At 38.1% G+C, this 24,420-nt stretch overlaps 1 protein-coding gene across 1 annotated transcript in view; it reads left to right on the forward strand.

Moving 5' to 3' along the window:
- The window catches only part of CERS6 (ceramide synthase 6), a 300,927-nt gene that overhangs the window by 202,410 nt on the left and 74,097 nt on the right, over window positions 1-24,420 (forward strand). The window contains exon 5 of the mRNA XM_046658899.1: window positions 21,031-21,081. Within this exon, the coding sequence (XP_046514855.1) occupies window positions 21,031-21,081 (51 nt within the window). The remainder of the gene's footprint in view (window positions 1-21,030; window positions 21,082-24,420) is intronic.

A 24,420-nucleotide genomic window follows, 5' to 3' on the forward strand; every position in this document is an offset into this window, starting at 1 on the left:
TTTAAACAGTTTTAGGTTGAGAGAAAAAATGAGCAGGAAGTACAGAGTTCCCCCATTCTCCTTCCCTCCCCTCAGTTTCCCCTATGATTAACATTTCGCTTTAGTATACTTTTGTTACAATTGATGAGCCATAGTTTACATTAGGGTTCACTCTTGGTATTGTGCATTCTGTGGGTTTGGACAAATTTAATGATGTGTATCCACCATTACAGTGTCACACAAAGTAGTTTCACTGACCTAAAACTTCTCTGCGCTCTGCCTGTTTGTCTCTCCACCCACCCCTAACTCCTGACAACCACTGATCTTTCTGCTGTCTCCATAGTTCTGCCTTTTCCAGAATGTCCTATACTTGGAAATTACAGTATGTAGCCTTCTCAAATTGGCTTCTTTTATTTAGCAATATGCATTAAGCTTCCTCCCACATCTTTTCATGGCTTGATAGTTCATTTCTTTTTTATCACTGAATAATACTCCATTGTCTGGATGTACCAGAGTTTGTTTATTCATTCACCTATTAATTATCTTGGTTGCTTCCACATTTTGGCCATTATGAATAAAGCTGCTATAAACATTTGTGTGCAGGTTTTTGTGTGACCAGAAGTCTTCAGTTCATTTGAGTGAATACCAAGGAGGATGATTGCTCGATCGTATAATACTCATTTTGTGTCTTTATAATGAGCCTGTGTTGAGAACCAACACTGAGAAGCAGTTTAAATTTGAGTGAGGAATGAGTGATGCTGTGTTTCCTTTTTTAGCTTCTTCTCTTGAAGTCTCCTAAAACCATATTCCAGTGCTGTGTATAAAAGACCTGAAAGATGTACATGGACTATGAATACACTATTTCACAAGGGCTCAAATCAGTTTTCATGTTGTCAGTACTTCATAATACTAATAACACGTATCTTGTGTTTACATTATAGCATATCACACTAATTAACAAGTAACTTACACACATTCAGTAATTTTTGTTGATTCTCAGCAAACATAAGAGCATGTATCATTGAAAGTTGGCAAAAATTTTCACAAATGACATGGATAAGGCTCCTCTGTTTTCTACACTATAGCATGCCATTATTTTATTTCTTATTTTTGTTACAGATTAAAGAAGTTAAGCCACATATTGCTGGATTGGGTTTTGCTGTGTTTAACAAATGGTATAGTCCATGCTGTCCTAGTGGCATTTCGAAAAGCTTTAAGCAGAGAAAGCCCAGACTTTATATAACAGTGCACTCTGTCGAGTTCTGAAGCACGGTTGAGGATGAACAAGGAGCACAACGCATCTCAGTTCTGCTGACAGAGCTGGTTTGTAAGGAAAGTGGCTGTTGTGTTCTGGTGGCTTGGAGAGGTTTCCTGTCCTCCTTTTCTTTATCCAGCCCGGCCCTGCCTCTTGAGCACCCCAGTGCTTTCTTCCTTGACATACTCCTGCCTTCCGTTACCCAATGTGAGCTATCGATTCCACACTCTTGGTGTATTTTACTGCATGAAATAAAAGTTATCAGAGACTTGAGTGTATTTGTTTCTTTTTTCTTTGTATAAAACTCTCCTACTTCTGCTAGCTATTTGGCATTTTTTTTTTATACTTTTCTGATCTAGTCTCTCCAGATAAAAGCCACCACTGTATTATTCACTCAGCCCTGATAACTCAGGGTCATCATTGATTCCTTTCTGTGTTCCAGATAAGGAAAATAGAGTAAGCAACACACAGACGCTTGGCATGTGAGCCTCTGTTAATTAAACAAGTCTCTGTTTTGATGTGCTATATCCAAGATAATAGGCCAGGCCTTCAGATAGTTCTCTCGTGTGGGAGGCACTGGTGTATTTGCAGCTAAGTGGATACGTGTCATGAAAGAAATAAGCATGGGCTTCTGTGAAGCTTATGTGGGGGAAACCATAAACAGTGTGTGACTTGAGCATAAAGTTTGTATTTGTGTTTGTGTTTGGCAAAGAGCCAGAGATGTTTTATCTGAAAAAGTCGGTTAAGGTCAGGCTGTAAATTGCTTTGACATCATGAGGAGCCTGGGCTTTATTGAATAATTGGTACAGAACCATCAAATGTTTTTAAAAAGGAGAAGTGAATATGAATTCCCAAACTGTTTTCTAACTTTCTTCTAGACTTTGCATTTGTATCCCACAGATGTCTCAAAAGCTCTTCAAGGTCAAAACCAAACTCATTGTCTTCACTTCGCCTTTTTTCCTCCTCTGGCATCCCCCTTCTTATTTATAGATGTCACGTCTGCAGCAACAAACCAAGTCAGAGATCTTGGGGTTGTCTTCACTTCCTCTTTATCCCCTATGGCATGGTCTGCAGCGTATTCGAATGACTCCTTCTGTGACGGGGTCCTCTGGTTCATCTCCTGTTCTCCACTTCCACCTCTAATCTTTTGTCAGATTTAGCATCATTAAACTACACTAATAATTCTTCAGTATACAGAGATTAGGTAAATTATTTTACTTTATTTAAATCTTTTTATAAGCTTAGAGTTATACCTATGCAACATGCTTTTAAGGATATTGGAAACAATATCAGTGTATTAGGAATTCATAGGATGAAATATCCCCCTGACTTTATATGTCCCTTGGTGTTCCTCTCTATTATATTAGTTAAGATTAGGTTTGGAGCATACAGCAAAAAAAAATAATGATAATAATAGTGGCTTAAAGTAAAAAAAAGTTTATTTCTCATGTAAAGTGTCTGCTGTGATGGCTCCATTATGTCATTAAGGATGCAGGGATGTTTTATGTTTCTGCTCCACTACACTAATGCACAGCTTCCATCTTCAAGATTATATTTCCTGGTGCAAAATGGCTGCTGGAACTCCAGCTGTCACATCAATGAAACAGTCCCCCAAAAGAAGGAAAGGTCAGCAGGTAAAAAGTTGCTCACCAGCTGGGTCATCTCTCATTAGCAGCCTTTATAGACATCCTACACACCATTTCCTCTTCATAGGCCTGAACAGAGACATAAAGCCCTACCTAGCTGCAAGAAGGCTAAGAAATGTCTTGTTTGTTTTTTCAGGAAGCAGTGTGCTCAACTTAAAATTGGGGTTCTTATTGCTAAGGAAGAAAGAGGAGAATGATGTTGGTATAGGCCACTCACGGAGGAGGAGAAGGGCTCTGCTCAGGATAGATAAAACTCTCTCTATACTGTGCAGTGGATAAGCCTATTATTACTGGGGTTATTGGATGTCTCTTTCAAGTCTCAGGTATTTACACTCTGTGGCTACCATTCTAGAAAATATCTTTATTGAAATAAGCAGTAGAATCACCTCCCGAGTTTCACTTTCTACTCCCTTACTTGTCAAGACACATGAAGTGTCAGATACTTACAACCTGAGCACTGTTCTTCACAGAAAGGTAGGGACGTGCGGAGCAGCTAACATAGTTGGTGGCAACTGCTTTTCTATAGAATTCCTCACTTGACACGTTATGTGTTGTAGGCTTTGTGCGTTTCAGTGCCTTGCCTCAGTGCCGTGACTCTCTCCCTGAGCCCATCAGAATCACCTGGGAGCTTGTTAACAGTACACATACTGGGCGCTAATCTTCCAAAGGTTCTGTCTTAGTAAGTCTGGAGTCAATCCCAAGAATCCATCAGTTAAAAAATAAATTGCCCTCATGAATTTCCAGTATTTGATTAACAAAGATGATTCTCCTTATGTATTCCCCAGGAGTAAAAACCACTGCGTGAAGTCATGAGCTCTTGGGTTATTCTGAAACATATATTGGGAAATTGTCATAAGCAGTCTGGATCAACATACGTGATTTGGTGAGAAGAATGTGTAGTGTAGGAATAGCAGAATTTTTAAAGACCAGAATGATAGATATACTGGTCAAGCATATTGAAGAATTAAGTATTCATCATATGTATCTTCATTGTAAAAGCACAGCTTCAAAATCCTGATTATATTACCACTTTAACATCTCCAATGAATTCATTTCTACATTACTTACTTTGTTGTTGTCTTCTCTTATCACAATATGTTGCAGTGGGAGTAATCTAAGGAATAAAATCAATGACTTCCATTCCCATGATGTTTTGACATAAAATTCTTGCCTCTATATAGTTTCAGTTTCATAAAACCTTGTATAATGAGCATCATGGCCATTTCATAGAGCATGGAGAATTGAAATAGAAAGTTGCACTATTTTTACAGTTGACAACATGTCAATTTAAATGAGGAAGCAGGTCCATGCAGAAAAGCAATGAATTTATCTGCTGTTTTTTTCATTTTCACTCTCTACCATGCCAGAAAATGCCAGTCTTGTGAAACATCTGGGTCCCAGTCACCTCCCCCCATCTCATTACCTGCCTTTCAGTGCTTTTTTCAGGAAAGTCATAAATGGAATTAGCCAGGACCACAACTAAGGATGCAACTTAATACTCACGAAATGACACACAAACTGATAGATTTAGAAAGCAGTGATGAAGTTATTGCCATTAAAAGCTAAATGCTCCCCTCCCCTTGTCTATGCCTTCTCCCCCTCTGTGTGACTGACTGACTTTATTTTACATATAAATAAAGGTAGAAACTAGAAGATAATGTAGTCAAGACAGAAAAATGTAAGTTACAATGACAGAATGATTTCCCTCAGGTTTGTACTCAAAGTCACCAGTTGAGTGACACCTTCCCTGGCCCCTGTATCAAGGTCATCTCCCCATCACACCCTCTGACATTTCTTGTCGCTTTTCCTGCTGGATTTTCTCTCCTTAGCCTTCGTCATATATAACATACTGTGTATTTTTGCTATTTATCTCGTTTATTGGCAATCTGCTCCATCAGAAAATAAGTTCCATGAGAGCAATGATTATCTAAACCCCCAGCGCCTAGAACATGGCCTGACCCAGAGCAGGCACTGGATAAATGAATTTTATTGCATGATTAATAGTAAGAATATATTACTACTATGTCCCAGCATTCAGTTTGGTTTTTTTATAGCACTTATTCAAGTGGCGTCATTTAAATCAGTACAATTGTAACCTGAGGACATCCATGGTACAGCTGACCTTCTAGTTCCATCTTGTTACTATTGGAACTTCTTACAGATGCCAATTTTCGCCACATTTAGACAGTTTTTGATTACTTCCTATTTGGATAACTGTAGTTTTCCCCTCCTTGGGTATCCTCTTAGTTTTTCCAGGGACAAAATTACAATCAGTCCCATTATAAAACAGTTTGATGTTACTGTTTCTGTCTTGGATTAAATTTTGTTCACTGGAAGAGTAACTATGTATAATATAATCCTGTTGTAATACTGTTAGGTAAAATATATGTGTTATTTCTATTTGTAACCAATGGTATATGAAAACGAGGCAATTTTTTCAGAATGTATGTTCTAGAATCAGGAGGTTAACTGATGGGTTCTCACTCAGTTTATATTATAAAACATGTATTTATAGAATTGGTCACTGGTAATATTTAAACACTCCAAAATGAGATACCCTATGAAATTGGAAATATATTTATAGTGGCAAAAACCCCTTCAATCAGAGTATCATAGAAACTCTTAATTGAAGGGCTAAAATACCATTGTCATTTAACTCAATGATGCATCTATTAAGGGATGATTACACCTTAGCTTGATGTGAGTCTTCTAGATAATGCTTCCCAATAATAACAGAATAGTGTGTTTTCTCAGCTCAATTAATAAAGTCATTTGTATTGGAGCAAATAAAATGTCATTATCTGTGGCTGTTTCCTATTTAAAGATAACCTCATGCTCATTTTCTGTGTCATAGTCCCTGGAAGTGTAAACTGAAGCCATGAAGTCATTTGTATACCTTAGACTGGAAACTGGAAACTCCAGCTTAGTTCAACTTCATGGCCTTTTTCTGCATTGCCAATTTCTGGTAAAATAAATAACCTTGTTTCTCACTTGTTTGCACAGGCGAGTTCTGTAATTGATAGTGTATATGCCTGGAGAATCAGGTGTTTGGCAGGTAATGAATATAACCCCATGAGAGCATGAACCAAAACAAAGCAGGAAAGTAAACATTGATGGGTTAATAGTGTAGACTTTAGTGAACTCAGAAATTCATCAGGTCGTTGAGGTAAACAAAACAAAGAAGCATTTCAAAAACACAACAGAAGATAAAAAAGAACCTGGTTCTATTGCCTAGAATGGTTGGTCAGTGATATACTGTGGCTACTTGGCAGTCTTGTTTTTGCTTTCAGATAAATAGATAATTTAAGATTACATTTTCGATATCATGCCAATTTCATTAATCACCAGCCTTTCTGTTCTCATTGATTTTAAAAACTCTCTTGATTCATGGAGAGGAAAGCTTTATCTGATATTCAGCAAACCACTTCTCTACTGCTGGTTCAGCCCCTTGATATAATTCAGTTGCATTAATCTATCCTACTTAGATCTTGCAGCTTCCCCTCCCCCAAAAAATGATTACACAGTTTTGGAAGATCAGAAGCTGGGAAGTCAGGAAGACAGGCTTGATTAAAATCAGAAAATGGTGATCAAAACTTAACTGCCTAAAGATCAATTCCTTCTTTGTAATTAACTCAGCAACTGAAAGCATAATTTCTCTATCCTAATTAAAAGATAAATAATACATAAGGATGTCCTACTCATTTAAAGGGTATAGTTTGATCATTTGTCCTATTAGTATTGAGTAATGGTAAACTGAATTACAAGTTCTCTTCTGAATTTTAATATATGAAGGTGGATGTAAGAAAAAGGGGTAATTATTTTCTTAAATTGAAATATCATCATCAAATTTTCATCAGTGTTTAATTTAGAAAATTTTAATCTTCAATACCAAACATAATATAAACCTTGAGCCTCACAGATAGAGGACCCATTGGAAAGCAATAACTCACTTTATGACTTTTACTCAAACATTATAAAATTGGGCAAAATGAGCCTTTTATTATACTGATAACTAATAATGCTCTGATTGTGTTTAATAAGAGTGACTTAATTTTGTCAGTGATTCAAACAATTGAAATTGCAGTGAACAACTGGAATCCTTTCAAAAAGAAGAAAAAGAAGGGTCTCCCTCTGATGTTGGATTTCTGTTTGTGGGGTGTCAGAATCTGCAATATGATCAGAGCATGGCAAACCAAGATTTTGTGTTTTGGGAGAAAAAACAGTGGCAAAGAGGGTGGTGAAGTTTAGGGTTTGAAGGGATCATGGAAATTACACAGTCCAGCTCCAGCTTTCACTCATGAGCAAGCAGATAGGTAAATTGACTTTCCCAATGTCACACAGCTGGTTAACGGCAGACTGAGGTCTGACAAGGGGGCTTCTGTGTCCTCTCTGCTTGTCTCTTCCCTGTCATGTGCTCTTTCAGTAATTTCAGGGATTTGGAAATTAAGGAGCTTTTATTTCTCTACTTGTGGATTCCCCTGCATTTCATAAAAGTGGTATTCTCTATTAATATAATTGAACGTTACAGGTATTTGGCTGCTTTGCAAGTGTGAATATTGTATTTTCCTGCAGCATTCTTAAATAATGATAGCACAATACAATTTTTTCTTCTAACATATTCATTCATGTAAAATACATGTCTTCCATAACCATATATGACCGTATCTAGACAGAAGATTATTGGCACTTTAGGAGTTCGGGAAACGTAGAACTATTTATACTTAATATGTTTGAATGCATGATCTATATAATGTGGACTGTTACTTATAGGTTTTCAGATATAGTACACAGGCATGGTGACAAGATAACATATTAAAAAGCAAGCCAAATTTTCTGCATAAGAAAAATCAAGCCTAAAATGCCCAATATTTCTAAAAGAGAGAGAGCAAGCTATGGCTTTTCACCCTTTTATTATATAATTTCTTTTAAATGTTCTCAGGAAGATGATTTTTAAGTAGACAGATCTTAGCTTAAAGTAAATTCGTTTCAAAAAAATTGATGACTTGGGGCTGGCCCAGTGGTGTAGTGGTTAAGTCCACATGCTCCACTTTGGTGGCCCGGGGTTCTCCGGTTCGGATCCTGGGTGCAGACCTGCACACTGCTTATCAAGCCATGCTGTGACAGGTGTCCCACATGTAAAGTAAAGAAAGATAAGCACAGATGTTAGCTCAAGGCCAATCTTCCTCAGCAAAAAGAGGAGGATTTGCGACAGATGTTAGCTCAGGGCTGATCTTCCTAAGAGAAAAACTGAAAAAAAAAATTGATAACTTGTGTAAATCCTGAAGGTGTCTTAGGCTGTCTTGTCTCAAAGGTCAACCCTTATTCTCTTCGTACCTCTATGGAGTATCAACATCATATATCGCCACCTTGACAAAAAGAGTCTTACCCTACTCAACCGATCCAACTTTATAGATTTTGGATGCTTGGGACTAATTTTGGTGTATGTTAAGGGCTGGGAAGGGTAGAGGAGGGGATGCATCAAATTGAGTATCAGGTGCAGTTTATGTCATATGGCACATGCTGATATTCAGTGGATAGATTTAAAGGAACCCATCCTTGAGAACCAGGGCTTTTCCCAGTTTGTGTATCTGTTGGCTTATGTGTTTTGATAGGTCAGGATGAAGGCTAAGCTGCAGCAGTCATGTAGCAAAGAGACCTAGCAGCATAGTAGCTTATAGAAAAAGAAGTTCATTTCTCCTTCATGTAACACCTGCAGTGTGGCTGGCTTAGGCCAGTAGGGCAGCTCTGCTCCACCATCTCCAGACACATGGTACTTTTCATTTTGTTGATTTACTGTCCTTTGCACAGTAGTTCTCAAACTCTTTGGTTTCAGGGACCCCTTTATACTTGTAACAATTATACAGGATTGTTAAGAGCTTTTGTTTTTATTAGTTATGTGTATTGCTATCTATTGTATTAGAACTTTGATAAATTTTTAAAATATTTATTAATTTATTTAAAAATAAGAATAAATCGGGGCTGGCCCCGTGGCCGAGTGGTTAAGTTCACGCGCTCCGCTGCAGGTGGCCCAGTGTTTCGTTGGTTCGAATCCTGGGCGTGGACATGGCACTGCTCATCAAACCAAGCTGAGGCAGCATCCCACATGCCGCAACTAGAAGGATCCACAACAAAGAATATACAACTATGTACCAGGGGGCTTTGGGGAGAAAAAGGAAAAAAAAATAAAATCTTTAAAAAAAATAAGAGTAAATCATTATAAGTTACATAAATAACATTTTAAGAGAAATATTTTCTAAGAAAAAAATTAGAAATTTTTATAGTTCTCTCTAATATATGGTTAGTAGAGGAGAGCTGGATTCTCATTCCCACTTCTACATTCATTCTGTTACAATGTGTCTTCTTTGGTTGAAGTATAAGAAGAAAATCTGGCCTGGCAAAGGTCTTTAGCTGGAAAAGGCAGAGATATCTTAATAGCGTTTTCCAGAAAACTGTAGCTGTTCTTCTTTGATACTACACCAAAACTTGACAGTCATTTGTTTAATGTCAGCGAACTTTCTGCACCAGTTACATTAATATCCACTCATCTCTTTCCCTTCGAATGGACCATTCACCCATGTGTGATTTTTTAACATCATGCGTTGGTCATTTGGAAATTGTTGGTTCACCAAGTTATATAGACTTTGCAAATGTTAACACATCATTATATATATCAAGACCATATTTGTTAATGTTCTCACTTATCTCCTCAGAATAGTTTTTAATGACTAGGAAGCTGTTGGGTGTATAGTAGCCTATATATATTTTCCGAAATACAAATATTTGCTTGAATGCTTGAATTATATCACTGGCAACAAATACTATCATTTGATTTTCTTGTAGTGAAAGGCTCACTTTGTTCATTTTCAAGACAATGTCTACAAATACTCAATTCAGAATAAGAAACCTATTTGAGAAAAATAAACAGCCAAGTTTTCACTCACATTTCATTGTTAAGTTCACTATTTTATTTTTTCACATTTTCTCCGCTGTCATATTATTGTTTCTCTCTGTCCTGAATAAGTGCTAAAGATAGGAATGAGAGACCTCTCTGTCCACGGTAATTACACTTTTGTTACTAGCTCTCCATTCCTGATGGGGGCAGGTAGCCTTTAGAAGGTTGTGTGGCACCAGAAACCTGCATGAATCCCTGTGAGGAACACACAAAACCCTTCAGACAGACCTTTTGTGTTAGTCATGAATTGGAACAGCAGTACGCAGCCCAACTCCTTGGAGTAATTCATGTTTTCATAGGATTAAAAATGAAGACTCTCTTTATGCATCCAGATGTGTCTATCAGGGGATCTTAAAATAGAATTCTCCCTTTTCTGTCTCTCATCTGGCTTCAGCTCCCACTTTTGCTCTCTTCCTATTTGATGAAACTGTATTTTATTCATGAAAAACAGCTATTTGATTTGAAAATATTGTTCAGGGAGATTAATGACTCACATGATTGAAAGAAGCTTGAATTCTGGTCCTCTGATGCCATGGTCTATTCTCTTTATAGTATTTGCAAGGTTAACAATGAGCATCTCACACAGCAATGAAGGAAATGACAAGTGGGTCTAGCATTGTGCTGACATCAAGAAGGGGCCCAATAATCATGAGTTTACTTTTTCATCACTTGCCTCTTTCTGCTGATCCATTGTTATTATTTATGAGCAATAACCTATATCCTGCTGCCTTCTATGTGCTTAGAACTCTTCCTTGAAAGTTGACAATTGGTTAGGAAAATCAATACCAAAGAAAGTAAAACCACAGGGACACCTAATAGGCACTTTTTAAACATTGAGAACTAATTTACGGACTACACATTTTTCAAAGAAGCTGGAGTTCAGTGAGAGGAAGACCCACAAAAGGCAGCGCAAAACGATTTCTGAAGGTAGGACACCCAAAAGCTAGCACATGAAAGATTGATGAGGTAGCAAGGCAGAGGGGTAGAGATAGCATTCCAGACAAGGTGCCTGAGTATTTAGGGCATGATGATGGGGATCAATGGAACATACATGGCAAGGGGCTTGGCCTGGAGAGAGCAGGGGGTACTTCTTGGGAAGAATGGACTTCATCTTGCACGGCCACAGTGGACAGCCAACCCAGCTGGAGTCAGGACAGCCAGGCAGAGGCATTGTACCTTCTCAGTTGGAAATGAGAAGGAGGCTTTACAGGGTTTTTTTAATCCTTTGGAGACTAATGCAAGGAAAGAGATGGTTAGGAAAATGATGTCATTGGAAATGGTTCCTAAAAGATAATGAAGTCCATGTTTTTCCTTCCATCTGGCAGTTCCTCTTTTTCCCTCTACTACTATCTTCTGTTGTCCTTCTGACTTCAATTACTATGGCACTTCCTTGTGGACCCTTCCCCTCCCACCTCACCCTCCAAGACTAAACTGGGTGTCTTTGTATGTACTACTGCTCCGCATCCTGTGTTTACCCCTGCTATGGCCTGCCATGTAACTATTTTGGTTACCCAGGAGATGGTAAGTACCCTGAGAATGGAGAATTTGTCTATTGTGTCTTCATGCCTAGTCGAGTACCTGATTCATGGTAGCCACTCAATAGATACTTGAAAGAGTGAGTGAATGGGGAGGGTGCAATAATATTAGCACAAAGATATTAGGGCCTAGGCAAAGTGGTTTAGAGGTGGTAAGGAAGAAGTTGATGGTGCTCTTCAAAGTGAGAGTAGCTGGAGTGGCTGGCAAAATGATCGATCATCACTGTAATGAATGCAAAGTTTATTCTGTTATCCACTCATGTTGTTATTTTCTCCATTCTACTTTCTCTTAATTGAGAGTTTAGAATTAAATTATTAATGATTTGTTTATACTTGAAATATCACTGTCAACATGTAAATACTCCAAAGGCGGCTATTTCCTATACTAGCTTTTAGTTTAAAGGTAATTGGAATTATTGAATAATTTGAAGATGTTAATATACTGTACATACTGTTAATGTTGCTATAAATATAGAGCAAATGTGGGTTTTTTTAATGAGACCTGTTAAAAGAACATGAACTTGGTTCTTTTTATTATTCAAGTAAGACCTATTCTTTGCAGGAAAATTATAACTACAATTACTTGCGTAATTTAATACTGATATACAAACATTAAACAAAAAGTATAAATCACCCAAGATAATCATTATCCAGAGATAATTACTAAGTAACTTTTTGTAAATATCCTGCCAGGCATATTTCATGTGTTTGTCTATGTGAGTGTGTGTGTCTACTTTATCTATTTTAAACTTTAAGTACACTGTATATTCTGCTTGTAGTCTGATTTTAACTTGAAGTGTGAATATAATTGTTATATCCCTTAGCCTATCTGATATTAGCACAGCTATGGAGGACCATTCCATGCGCCTTTGACAGTGTCTCATGTCAGTTGCAAGCTGTGCCATATCTCTGCTCTGCTTCCTCCAAAGCTGCAAAGGTCACCTAGACACAGGAAGGTACAACCTAGAAAGTTGGAGTCAATACTGGCACTTCAACCAATGGAGGATGGGAGTTGGTGGATAAATGCCCAGCCCCCGGGTTCTGTGTTGGGACAGTTAGGAGATACATGCTACATAATTCTGCAGAGGTCCGCTGTGGAATCTAGATGCAGTTGCCTGCAGCAGTAACTAGCTCGTTCCTGAAAACGGTATTGGATTTTCTCCCTCATCTATCTCACTTTCTCCATTTTTCCAGTTCTGTTTCCTGGGATCACCTCTCAAACAGCCTGTGCTCACGTCCTTATCTCAGAGTCAGCTCTCACAGAATCCCAATTAAAAACACGCCAATGTCATATTATTGAACAATTAAATTTATTTCAATTTCTCATTACTAGAAAAAATTGTAATGGAAATCCATGTACAAATGCCTTTATATATGGGTCTAACTAAATTTTTTACAATAAATCCTGGATCAAAGGATATGCAGATTTTAAAGACTGAATTACTCTCTTTTTTTGGCGGGGGTGAAGAAGATTGGCCCTCAGCTAACATCTATTCCAGTCTTCCTCTGTTTTGTATGTGAGATGCCCCCACAGCATGGCTTGATGAGCCGTGTGTAGGTCTGCATCTGGGGTCTGAACCTGAGAACCCTGGGCCACTGAAGCAGAGCACAAGAACTTAACCACTATGACACTAGGCCAGTCCCTGAAATTACTCTTTAGAAAGGTTATTCCAATTTGCAGAGTGTTGATTTTCCTATATACTGCTGTCCCCTGGGTATTAACATCTTTAGATATTTCCAGACTTAGGTAAATAAATTCTGTCCGCTTTTAGCCTGTAATTTTTACGTATTTTTGATCACATATATTTTTATTTAATGTGTTGCCTGTTTATATCTTCTCCCCATTTTTCTCATTGGGTATTTAAATATTTTAATCAATTTTTATGCGTTCTTTACATATTAGAGATATTACTCCTTTGTCATATGTTGTAGTTTCCTTAACTTATCTTTTGGCTAATTTTGTGCTTCTTTATACCACTCTCATTGGCTTCGTTCCCAAATTCTGCACCAGCCTGTCTCTCTCTCTACACATCTCTCTCCCCGTATGTTGACATTCTCACCATTTCCTCCTCCCTCTAAATCTTTCCACCTCATTTTCTTTCATCGTCTTCTCTTTCTTTGATCTGGTTCCTTTATCACGAATTTCTATACTAAACTTGGAACTGATCCGTCCATTCTGCTTTGCAGTGATTCTCACTGGGCTTAGAGGAGAGTCTGTGTTCGAGTTGATGGGAGAGAGGGGTTTTTAAGCTTCCTGTTCCACAGACCCTTGAGAATCATAGCCACAGTTACTGTTAGATGTGTGTGGAGTCCGTCAGTTGAGCAGAGGCAGAAAAAGTTGAGAACCACTGGCTGGAAGGTTTTAGAAAGCATGGAAATGCCACTCACATTTCTTTTCTCTTTGTTTCTATGATTAAACCCTCATAGAGACCCTGTGACCTCAGGGCCCATCTCCAAGGAACTTCTTCTATTTGTGTATGCTTGGCAGATCTGCAAATTACTTTCTAAATTGATTGCTGAATGTACTGAAGGCACATGCTTGACCAGGTCTAAAGGACCGGCATCTTTTTTAAAGCCTCATCAATATGAAAGGCTGCTATTTTTATATAATGCCTCGAGGTCAAGTCCAAATTACATTTGCACATCACGAGAGCTTTCAAAGCTAACGCAGATGCCAGGGGCCTCTAGAGAGGGGTCACCACTCTGCTTTGTAGATTTACAGTCACATGTCTACTGACCCAGGAAAGGAGGAAAAGGGGACGTCTTGCATTCTAGGGAGCACGCTAGACTGCTCACCACTGACCAGCAGCATCTTCAGGCTGAGAGACTTCTGGCTTCGTTCTTTGCATCCTAAACACAATTTATCAATTTTTAAACTCACAAAGCTTGAAATATTTCTTTGCATTCTGAGTTATTTTATAATGTTATTAAATTGAAACTGTAGATTATCATTTTGAATGGATTTGATTTATATTCATTCATTAAAATCATACAGTTGAATGTTTCTAAAAAGAATTTGCAATGTTTATATAACATTGTTGATCTAGATATTAACATAAAAATTACACACAAAAGGGGAAATAAGCAAAGATGTTGAGATAATCACAATTGCTGTGACTGAGTTTAGAATTAGATCTCAGCTCCTCAAACCCAAGGTAAAAAGATAATGGGTAACATCATTCTCACTTGGTAAGAGGAAGCATGCTAAACATCCCCAGAAAGGAAGTATTTTTTTTTCCCTTTGAACTAAATTTAAAAGGAAAAATATCATGTGGAACTTAGACATTCAACTTAGGGTAACCTAGCAGTAACCTTTCCAATATAAATTCGTTGCAGACATGGAAGCATTTTTCTCATGTTTATGTCTTACAATAAATCCTCAATATAAGCCAAAGGTATAAGATTTCAATATAACTCAGTGAAAGTGTTTTCAAGGTAGTTTCAGTGAAAGTAGTTTCTGAGTAGTTCAGGGATCTAGCTTTCTGGTATTTTAAAACATAATCCAAGGCTCTATCTCTTTCATACTTAAACTATGCAGAGACCAGCGTGTCTCTTAGATTGTATTCCTTGACTGTTAACTGTTTCAGCTGGACTGTGTGAAAGTGATGTAGGAGTTTGGATGGAAATAGCAAAAGATGAAATTTTGCCTCTAAGATGCTAACTCTGGGTAAAGACCCACATATTTTTCACATCTTTGATGAGGCAACAAAATGTCTTTAATACTTTATATGATTCACGTTCTTTTGTTAAATCAAAATAGTTATTAATTCAGAGAAACTACTATTCATCAGTTACAGGTACCTACTGATTCTTAGGAGATAGTATTTATATCTGTGTATTTATATTTCGATTTAATCATTTAACACTTGCCTGGTTAACTGAGCATCCTTTTCGCTGGTCTTTTGCTTCAAGCTCCATTATTCCTTTAGCTTACAGTGACTTCGTAAGCTCAGTTATCTGAAGTAGCCTAGTTGCTTTCATTTTTTTTTTAACTTTGTTTTTTTTTAGAGCAGTTTTATGTTCACAACAAAATTGAGGAGCAGGTACAGAGTTTCTCATCTATCCCCTGCCCCCACACATACATAGCTTCTCCCATCATCAACATCCTCCCCCAGAGCGGTACATTTGTTACAGTTGGTGACCCTACATTGATATGTCATAATCCCCAGAGTCCATAGTTTACATTAGGGTTGTACATTCAATGGGCTTGGACAAAATCTCCTTGATTTCTGATGACTCACCCATTGTCATGATAGGTGGCATGGAAACTGAAAGGTAGATGTTTTTTAAACTATTATTTTTAAGAAGTATGTCAATTGGAACTTAAAAAAAATAAGACCAAACCCATCTTTTTCCAGATGGTAAAGTGAAATGATCAGAGCTGATCTATTTTTGTTACTTCTGTTCACAATGAAACCTCTACAGAACAGCTGATAAAAGAAGAAACCTGATAAAAGAGCATATTTACTGACACTTAAAAAGACTTCTCTACTTTCTCTTTTTAAAAAAATCGTAGAATACGTAGCATTCCAGTCTAATGCAGATGGTCAAAATTCGAATGAGGCCTACAGGGCGACCCCCAGCAGCATGCCTGTTCTCCATCCTGGTGCTAAGTTTGGGTTTGCTCAGGGTAAGAAGAGCCACAGAAGCCTTCCGTGGGACACAGTTCAGTCCATAACAGATGCCAAAACAACAGAAATAGTTGCTATAATCTCTGTTGATGAAGAAAAAAAGCAGGAAGTAAGCCTAAGGGGTCTGGTCAGTGACTGGTAACCATGGAGCTCTTTGACAGTGAGAGGCATGGATAGCCATCTGCACTCTTTTATAGATTAAACAGAGTTTGGAGGTCCTTTCTAACCCCAAAGTTCAATTTTTTTATGTAATAATTCATTTTGGGTAATCAATAACAAATATCCATGATATTTTTCTTCTATTACCCATTCTTTGCACACCCAGGGTACCCTGGGGAAGGTATAGTGGAGGAATCTGGCTGGCCTGGGTTCAAATCCCAGATTTTCTACTTACCAGCTGAGTAATCTTCAATTAATTATGCTGCCTCTTTGAGATTGCTTATATGTCTATAAAATAATTAATGATACTTACCTTGATGATTGTATTAGTGAGAATACAGGCTATGTAATTGTATACATAGTTTAAAGAAAGACATCACAGTAGTTTAGATATGAGAGAAATGATAGAAATTTACATATTTCATAGATATAATCCAGAGGTAAGCAGACCAAGGCTGATAGGAGGCCTCGGACACCAACCTCAATAGAAACTTTGATCTCAGGGTCAAGGGTGACTGCTCCAGTTTTCGTTATCTCACTCTGAAGGGAATGGAGAAAGGGCTAGAGGAGCTCATTCACATGTACTTTTAGGGGCACCATCCCAAAGTGGCACACGTAACTTCTGCTCATCCCTTCCACCAGAGCTTAGATGTGTGGTTATATGAAACAGGAGAGTTGGTTGAGAAGCATTGTCTCTTGCTAAATATTGTTTTACTAGCAATTTCTGCCTCAAATTGTTATTATAAAGATTGGAAATAATGCCTTAATTCATTCCTCTAACATTGAACTGTAGAATATTGCAACAAAGGGCTTGGCCAGGTGCCTTATACATGGTTAAGACCAAGAAGATGAGATCACCCTTCTAACTCTTCCCTAGCACCTTACTACTCAAAGTATGGTCCAAGCTCCAACAGCATCAGCATCAGCATCCCCTGGAAGCTTGTTAAAAACGTAGAATCTCAGCCCTAAGCCAGACCTATTGAATCACAGCCTGCATTTTAGTAGTTTAGGAAGCTCTGCGCCTGCAAGTTCTCTTTTATGGCATCTGCTGGCTATGTTATCTGGAGCATTTACAATGTTGTGAGAATTAAATGAGATAATATGTATAAAATACTTTAAGAAAAATTGAATTAAAAAAATTTTTTTTATTATGTAAAGTACTTCATAACATTATTTAAGTGTGATGGGGAATAATGTGAGTCTTAAGTTACTGGAATGACAAGATTTGAGAATTCTTGGACTTTTAGATTTTCTGATCTTGACAACATTCCTGATATTGTGATGCCCTGTGAAAAATACGTATCTATTTCCAGGAAATGTGCTTGAATGAATCACCACACACTATGTTAGGTACAGAATTTATCTTTTTTCAGGAAGATGATAGGCCCACCCTTCTAAAGTGAGGGTTTTCAGTGTAGTTTTTTAATTGCACCATTGTTCTTTTTTGACGTCTAAGCATTTCAGCTTTTTATGTTCTTAATTATGTTACTATCCTTTAATTTTTGTGATGGAATACACAGATTTTGATCAAATGAATGTGGAAATAATTCTGAAAAAGATACCTGGAAAAATTGATAAATGAAATTGATTTTAAAAAGATAGCTTCATGGTATCAATTCAAATTAAAGAAGTTATAACTAATGTATTAAATTATAAGCAGCTAATCCAGATTCATATGCCAGTGTTGAGCTATAAAAAATTAGGAGAATCACCTTCTCATGGGCTTAAGTTTTCTAATCTGTAAATTGAGAAAGATATTTGTTCTACCTGTCTCGTAGGGTTTGGGGAGGGGAGTGTATAACATGAGATCCTAGAAAAATGTAGTATCCACATTTAGAAGGGGATGTTAGTACCTGATGTTGTCAGTGTGAGAGGTTTATGTGAACATACAGTGTATGTGAAAGAACTTGTTATGAAAACGTTTGGCAAATAAGCTTCTGGCTGGGCTAGGGCCCTGGTAACTCCATCAAATTCGCCATGTCCAGGCCTTTGCTCCTGCTTCAAGTGAGCAGGTGCCCGCTGAGAGACAAAGACTCATCCACTGTTTCTGCAGGTCACTCAGGTATCAGCATGTAATAGCAGCAGGTCCAGGTACTGGACATCTACTGCACACAGGAGAAAGCTGGGTGTTAGAAGAAAACTAGTCAGCCAAGAAACTCACAGAGGAAGGAAAGCTCTAAATAATGGATTTTTCAGAGTCACTGGGAGTTGTACCTTTGTTCTCCTGGCTGTGACTGGAATGGATGGCCGCAGTGGAAGAGATTCTTGCTGCATCTTTAGAGGCAAGCACATCCATGCCCTGTGGACTTGGGACTGATAAATGCAGAAAAATACTACAAGATTTGTCATAGGCCTTGCATTTAATTCTGTATTCCTTTTCATTAGCGTTCAGTAAATGAATGCTGAACTGCCAACTTGGGTGACGATGCTGGGAGGATAAATGTGTAAGATATGCCTTTCCCTCAGGGACTTTCAGCTAATTGTGGAGATAGTAAACAACATTATCAGAGAGAAAAGTAATAACTAACATTCATATTTTACTTTAAAGTAGATTTAGGTGTGTCATGCCCACGTTTAAAACTTATGCATGTATGTATGTATTTAAAAATTTATTTCTATCTGCATTTATATATTACATAGAAAAAAAGTCAAAAATTGGGCTATGTGTTAAAATGTTAATAGTGATAAAATTCAAGTTATTTTTTATTTTTATTAGGTTCTATATTTTTTATATCTTCCTCCAATGGACACGTCATTTATATAACTCTAAGACAACAACATATTAAACTTTTGAAGACCCTAAAGTATTTTTATACGTACTGTCTCATTTGAGCCTCACAGTCGCCCTGTAAGGTAGGCAGTCATGAACATCGATGTTATGGATGAGAGAAATGGAGGGGGCTGGCGCCGTGGCCAAGTCGTTAAGTTTGCGCGCTCCGCTTTGGCAGCCCAGGGTTTCGACGGTTTGGATCCTGGACGCGGACATGGCACTGCTCATCAGGCCAGGCTGCAGTGTCATGCCACATAGCAGAGCCAGAGGCACAGACAACTAAAATATACAACTATGCCCTGGGGGGCTTTAGGGAGAAGAATAAGGAAACAGAAAAGAAAAAAGATTGGCACAGATGTTAGCTCAGGGGCCAATCTTAAAAAAAGAAATAGAGGAGATAGACAGATGTACACCTCTGCACCCAGGAAGTTAAGTGTGGTGAGATTACCTGATATATACAGTGTTGAACAGGTAGCAAATGGCCAAACCAGGAAGAAGGGAGGCCAATCAGTAGTGTTTGACTGAAAGGAGAATGTAAAGATCCCTGAGTACTTTTAGATTTAGGGCGTGGAATGACTTTTTACTTTAGTGTGGCTCCCTAAACTGAGGCCTGGTTCAGTTTTTATCAGATGCAGACGCAGGATGCACAGTGGTTTCATTTGGATGTGAGAGCAGACAGTCTGAGTTTCGTTTCCAGCTCTGGCAATGCTGAGCTATTTAACCCGGGCAGTTATTTACTAACTCAGGGCCTCCATTTACCTATCTATAAAGTGAGGCAAATAACACCAGCTACTGTAAGGATAAAATGAGTTCACATTAAGATCCTCTAAAAGTATATGGGACAGTCTAAAGAGAAACAACTTTTTAATTGGTTAAATGATCTTGGAGATTATGGAGGAAAACTCTAAAAAGAGGTGTATAGATATAGAGAGGACTCAACAAATATTAGCTAATAACATCATCATCCTTATCATCCTCCTCGTCCTCATCAGTGGAGGGCTGCTGAGGATGATGACAGGGTGAAAGGACGCCTGTATGGCTTTCAGGGGAACAACTACATTGTCCTGCTTCAGACGGCAGCAGCTTTTGCTCTTTTCTGGGATAAGGTAAGGAGGTTAGGTCAGTACAAAGATATCTAACATTAATCTTTCAATGACAATATTATTATTTTGAGATACACAAACACACACATGGATTGAATTAATGATAGATTGATTATGTTTCTCAATAAGAGCTATACAGATGCGTGTCAAATGTGTGTAGATATGTACCACACAGTGCTGAGAGCTGTAGAGGAGGGATGCAAGAAAATTACAAAGTTAATACAAAAATGTGAGAAAGCGTGTGCTGGATTTGTTACTGGATTGTTCAAAAGTCTGTTTAAATCTGTGCCGACCCTCCCCTGCTTATTATAAATGTTTTGAATTTGTGTGTACCCTTAGATGTTCTATCTGATTTTACAATGTTGTAAGGCAAGTGACTGCTGTCAAATTAAGAATGATTGTTTTGTCTTTAAAAGACCTTGACCATGAGTTGTTGGGATGGAGTGTGCCGTGAGGGTTAATTCCCTCAGGCCTGGAATTAGTCTGCGCTGTCCTGTTGAAATAAGTTATATCTGCCTGTTACTGACCTTGATCAAGATGTGAAACAATTGATTAACAATGTTGCTTTGTAAACATTGGGTTGGAGGAGTTTCAGGGTATTTTGTACCAACTGTCAGCATTGTTTATGGATGATAGTGAGACTGATGATTTGCATCTGGTCTTGGTGAGACCCCTGGAGGACTCTGCTATTGAGACCAGTTACACAGCAGGAATGTGTTTATGTGACCAGCAAAGTATAAAAAATACCAACCAGGAGCCAGGATTTCATCCCAGAAGTAGCCTGAAACACTACCAGTTGAGTTTAGAAGATTACCCAGAGAGAATGTATGATGGAATACTAATTGCTTTCATATCCTATTCCTAATTGTTTTAAGTCCTTCATTTCTCACACAGGTAGATTATTGAAATCCCTAGATACTGGAGGGCAAGAACCTGTCGTAAACATCTTTTATCTTCTTTTCCGCAACATGTAAAATATGTTTCTTTGTCATTTTTTCAGACCCCCTGGTTGTGGAACACAAGGCACTGCTGGTACAACTATCCCTATCAGGTAAGAAGACATTGCCACCTGGGTTTTCACACACGTGGAGTACCTTCCTTAGGGCAATCTCATGGTTTCAGGAAGGTCCCAGCAGATTGGACAGCAGCCTTGCTTTTCAGCCCCATGCCCCGGCCCCTGCTCTTGATACTGGACGCAGCCTAAAGAGGGAAGCAGTTTGTATTCTCAGTGGAGTTCAGAATCAAAGCTCAGTTGCTTGAGCAGATGGAGTGGAAGTGTGGAAGGTGCATTTGCTGGAGAGTAAGATACAATCAGTCCAGCAGATGGATTCCTGTTTCTGACGGCTGATCTTCTTCTAATAACTGAAGACAGCCTGAAGACCTGAGCACAGCACAGCATAGGATGGCCTCAGCAGCAAGTGGGCAGAGCTCAAATGTGGAGCTGGATAAGCATGGCAGGTTTGATTCACTTTGTGGCTTAGGAGAAGCCCCCTAATATGTAAGTCTAGCACCGTTTCCATGAACACAGATACATGGGTTTGTGCCATTACACGTAGACTAAAAAAGCATCATTGAAAATGAGATTAAAATCATATCCCCAAAAGGGAGCATTTCAGATCCCTGCCCATTGACATATCTTTGCCTCTGTCCATGAATTCAGTAATGTTAGCAAGTGTTGTGGTCCCCAGATCAGTTACTATGTGAATATCAAATCTAGGACTTTTCTAGAAATTTCTTGCTGAAAAATTTCTAGTTCAATTGGGATGTTATATAAGAGAAACAAATGCAACTAGATATTTTAGTGATAAAATAGAGAGATACATTATGATAAACAATTTGGACTTTTAAGTTTGACTGGGATTCTTTGGGATTGTCTTTTTCGAGGTATTTGGGCTTTTGTATGTGTGTATTTTGAGGTGTGTACAAGGTTAATGAGAAGCGCACACGCTCTGCATCTTCTCTGTTACACACAGCTTGGGAACAGTGGGTAAGGACTGGCACTGGAGACTCCTTGGGCAAGTTCAAGGCTAGGGACATGTTGAAATGGAATTCCAGTTTGCCTTTCCATCTGTTTCATGTAGTTTATTCAGGTTATAAAAGAATGTAAATAAGCAACATGTCTTGATTAGAGAGAGCTGAGCATTCTGGGGCTATCTGATAGAGACTAAAGCAACATTGAAACCAATCACGTATTGTACACAATTGTAATTCTCAGGTCCAACTGCTGTTTATCTTAAATACTTGGAATATTGTCATTTACAGCTCTCTTTGTGCCCTGTAATGGTATACTGAGTGGAAAAATCCATATATATCTAGCATTCTATTTATAAAAGTACATTAAAGCCTTCTAGAAACCTTAACTTGAAGGTTAGTGTGGCAGCTGTTCTAATGCACTGCATTCATGAGACAAATTCTGTCATGTGAACGACATTGAAACAAATGCCATATGAAATGTAATTCCCATTCTTCTTCGTAGCTATAAGGTAGTCTGGAATAACTTTCACGTTTATGGCTGGAGCTGAGAAATTGCTTATTTCTGAGAAAATTAGTTGCTAGAGCAGTGGCCCAAAATGTAGTTGCAGACTGTCTCACAGACAACTATAGATTCAACATAAAAGTTTGAGGGTCTGGTAGATACAGTTATGTTTAAAAATAGGAGACATCATTAGTATTAAAGGAAAGATGTCATTTGTGGGGAATCAGATCAAGATTATCTTCTACTAATAAGATATCATTGCTTATCAATGAATAATTCAGCATATAGCTCCCAAAATCTAGGACCGATTCACAATCTCTTGTGTGAATGGTGGTCATCTTTGATAAACTCCATATTGTAATAACAAAAAAATTTCCTGCTTTCTTTTTGTGTGTGGGGGGAAAAAAGTAAAAAGCATATAATCGTTATGCATGTAATTGTAGCACTTGGTGGGTAACTGTGTCTATATTAGGTTGCAGCTCAGATTTGGTTTCAAGCCTTAAAAAGCACTTTGAAAGATGAGGCATGCTTGTGAAATGAATTTATTATATCTTTAGCATATATATTAAGTAAATAAGTGAACTGAATTTTAGATGAAAGAGGTAGCGGTCTATTTCAGTTTTATTAAAGACACATTACTCTTTGTATATAAATATGTATTTCTTACATATAAATAATTTTTGTATACATATATATTTTAAGTTTAAAATAATATAAAGCTGCCTTCAGTTGGACCTAGTATAGCTTGTCATAAAGAGCACAGGTTGGCAACGAGAAGCCCAGCATCGCAATCACAGGGCCTCCCTAGCTGTGAGACCTGGGATGTACCTCGCAACCTGAATTAACTGACAGCAATTTCCTGTCAACTATACAATCTAGAAATCGATAGTACTAATTTTATAGGATTTTTATGAGAGTCAAAGAGGTTAGTCAAAGAGGTTAACAGGTGGTTAAGCTTTGTCAACTGCAAAGCACTCCATGACTACAGTAGTTATTATAATAAGACATCCTCTTATGAACTCTGCAGTTTCTAGATGTGCTCTCCCTTGTCCTCACAGCCCACTGTGGCATTTTCCCAGGATGCAGGCAGTAAGTGCATCTCATTAAAACTGAAATTTAACCTTGGCTCCAAGGGTCCTGAAGCCAGTGCCTCACTTTCTAGACTTCATTTCTGGCCTACATCTGACCCGAATATCCATCCCTCATGGTTAATGCCTTCAAATTTTAAAAGGACAATTCAGTGGGAAATAGATTCTCTCCAGGGTGCTGCTGAACTGGATAAACACATTGATGCTCATTGTCACTCAGAGCTTATGATTGCTGGTGGGAGAGCATCCTGTCCTCTGGTGTGTTTTGTTGCCAAAGATCAATGAGGGGGACAACTGTTCTCCTTGATGCCCATACTTAAAGTTAGTAGAGTTGGTAGTTGCATGCCAGCTTCTCATGAAAGTCGTTTGTTTTGCTGCTATTGGTTTACAAAGTACTTAAATTTCAGTTGTATTTACCTACATACTATTACCTTGTATGTAGCAGTGTGGACATGTTTGTGTGATGTTTCAAAGGTCTTTCATTCATTCTGGTAAAGCAAGACATTTTGTTACAACTCATTGAAATGTTTTTTTAAAACCCTGTTTGTTTTGTTTTAAAGGATTTATATGCAAAATAAACATTGCTGACTTCTACTGCCTCTCAGAGCCTCTCCCCATTTCTGGACCTCTGAGACAGGTACAGCAGATGTCACCTCCATTTTACAATAAGTAAACTAAGGCCCAAGGTGTATACCTACTGAGCTGTGGAGCTGGGACTTGATCTCAGATTTCCTGGCTGGTGTCCAGACTGGCATCTCTTGGCAGCTTCTTTGTCCCTCTGATCTTTTAATAAATATTTTTGAATTATCTCTTTTGAAATGTGCAA

The sequence above is a fragment of the Equus quagga genome, chromosome 4 (assembly GCF_021613505.1).
Source record: "Equus quagga isolate Etosha38 chromosome 4, UCLA_HA_Equagga_1.0, whole genome shotgun sequence".
NCBI lineage: Eukaryota > Metazoa > Chordata > Mammalia > Perissodactyla > Equidae > Equus > Equus quagga.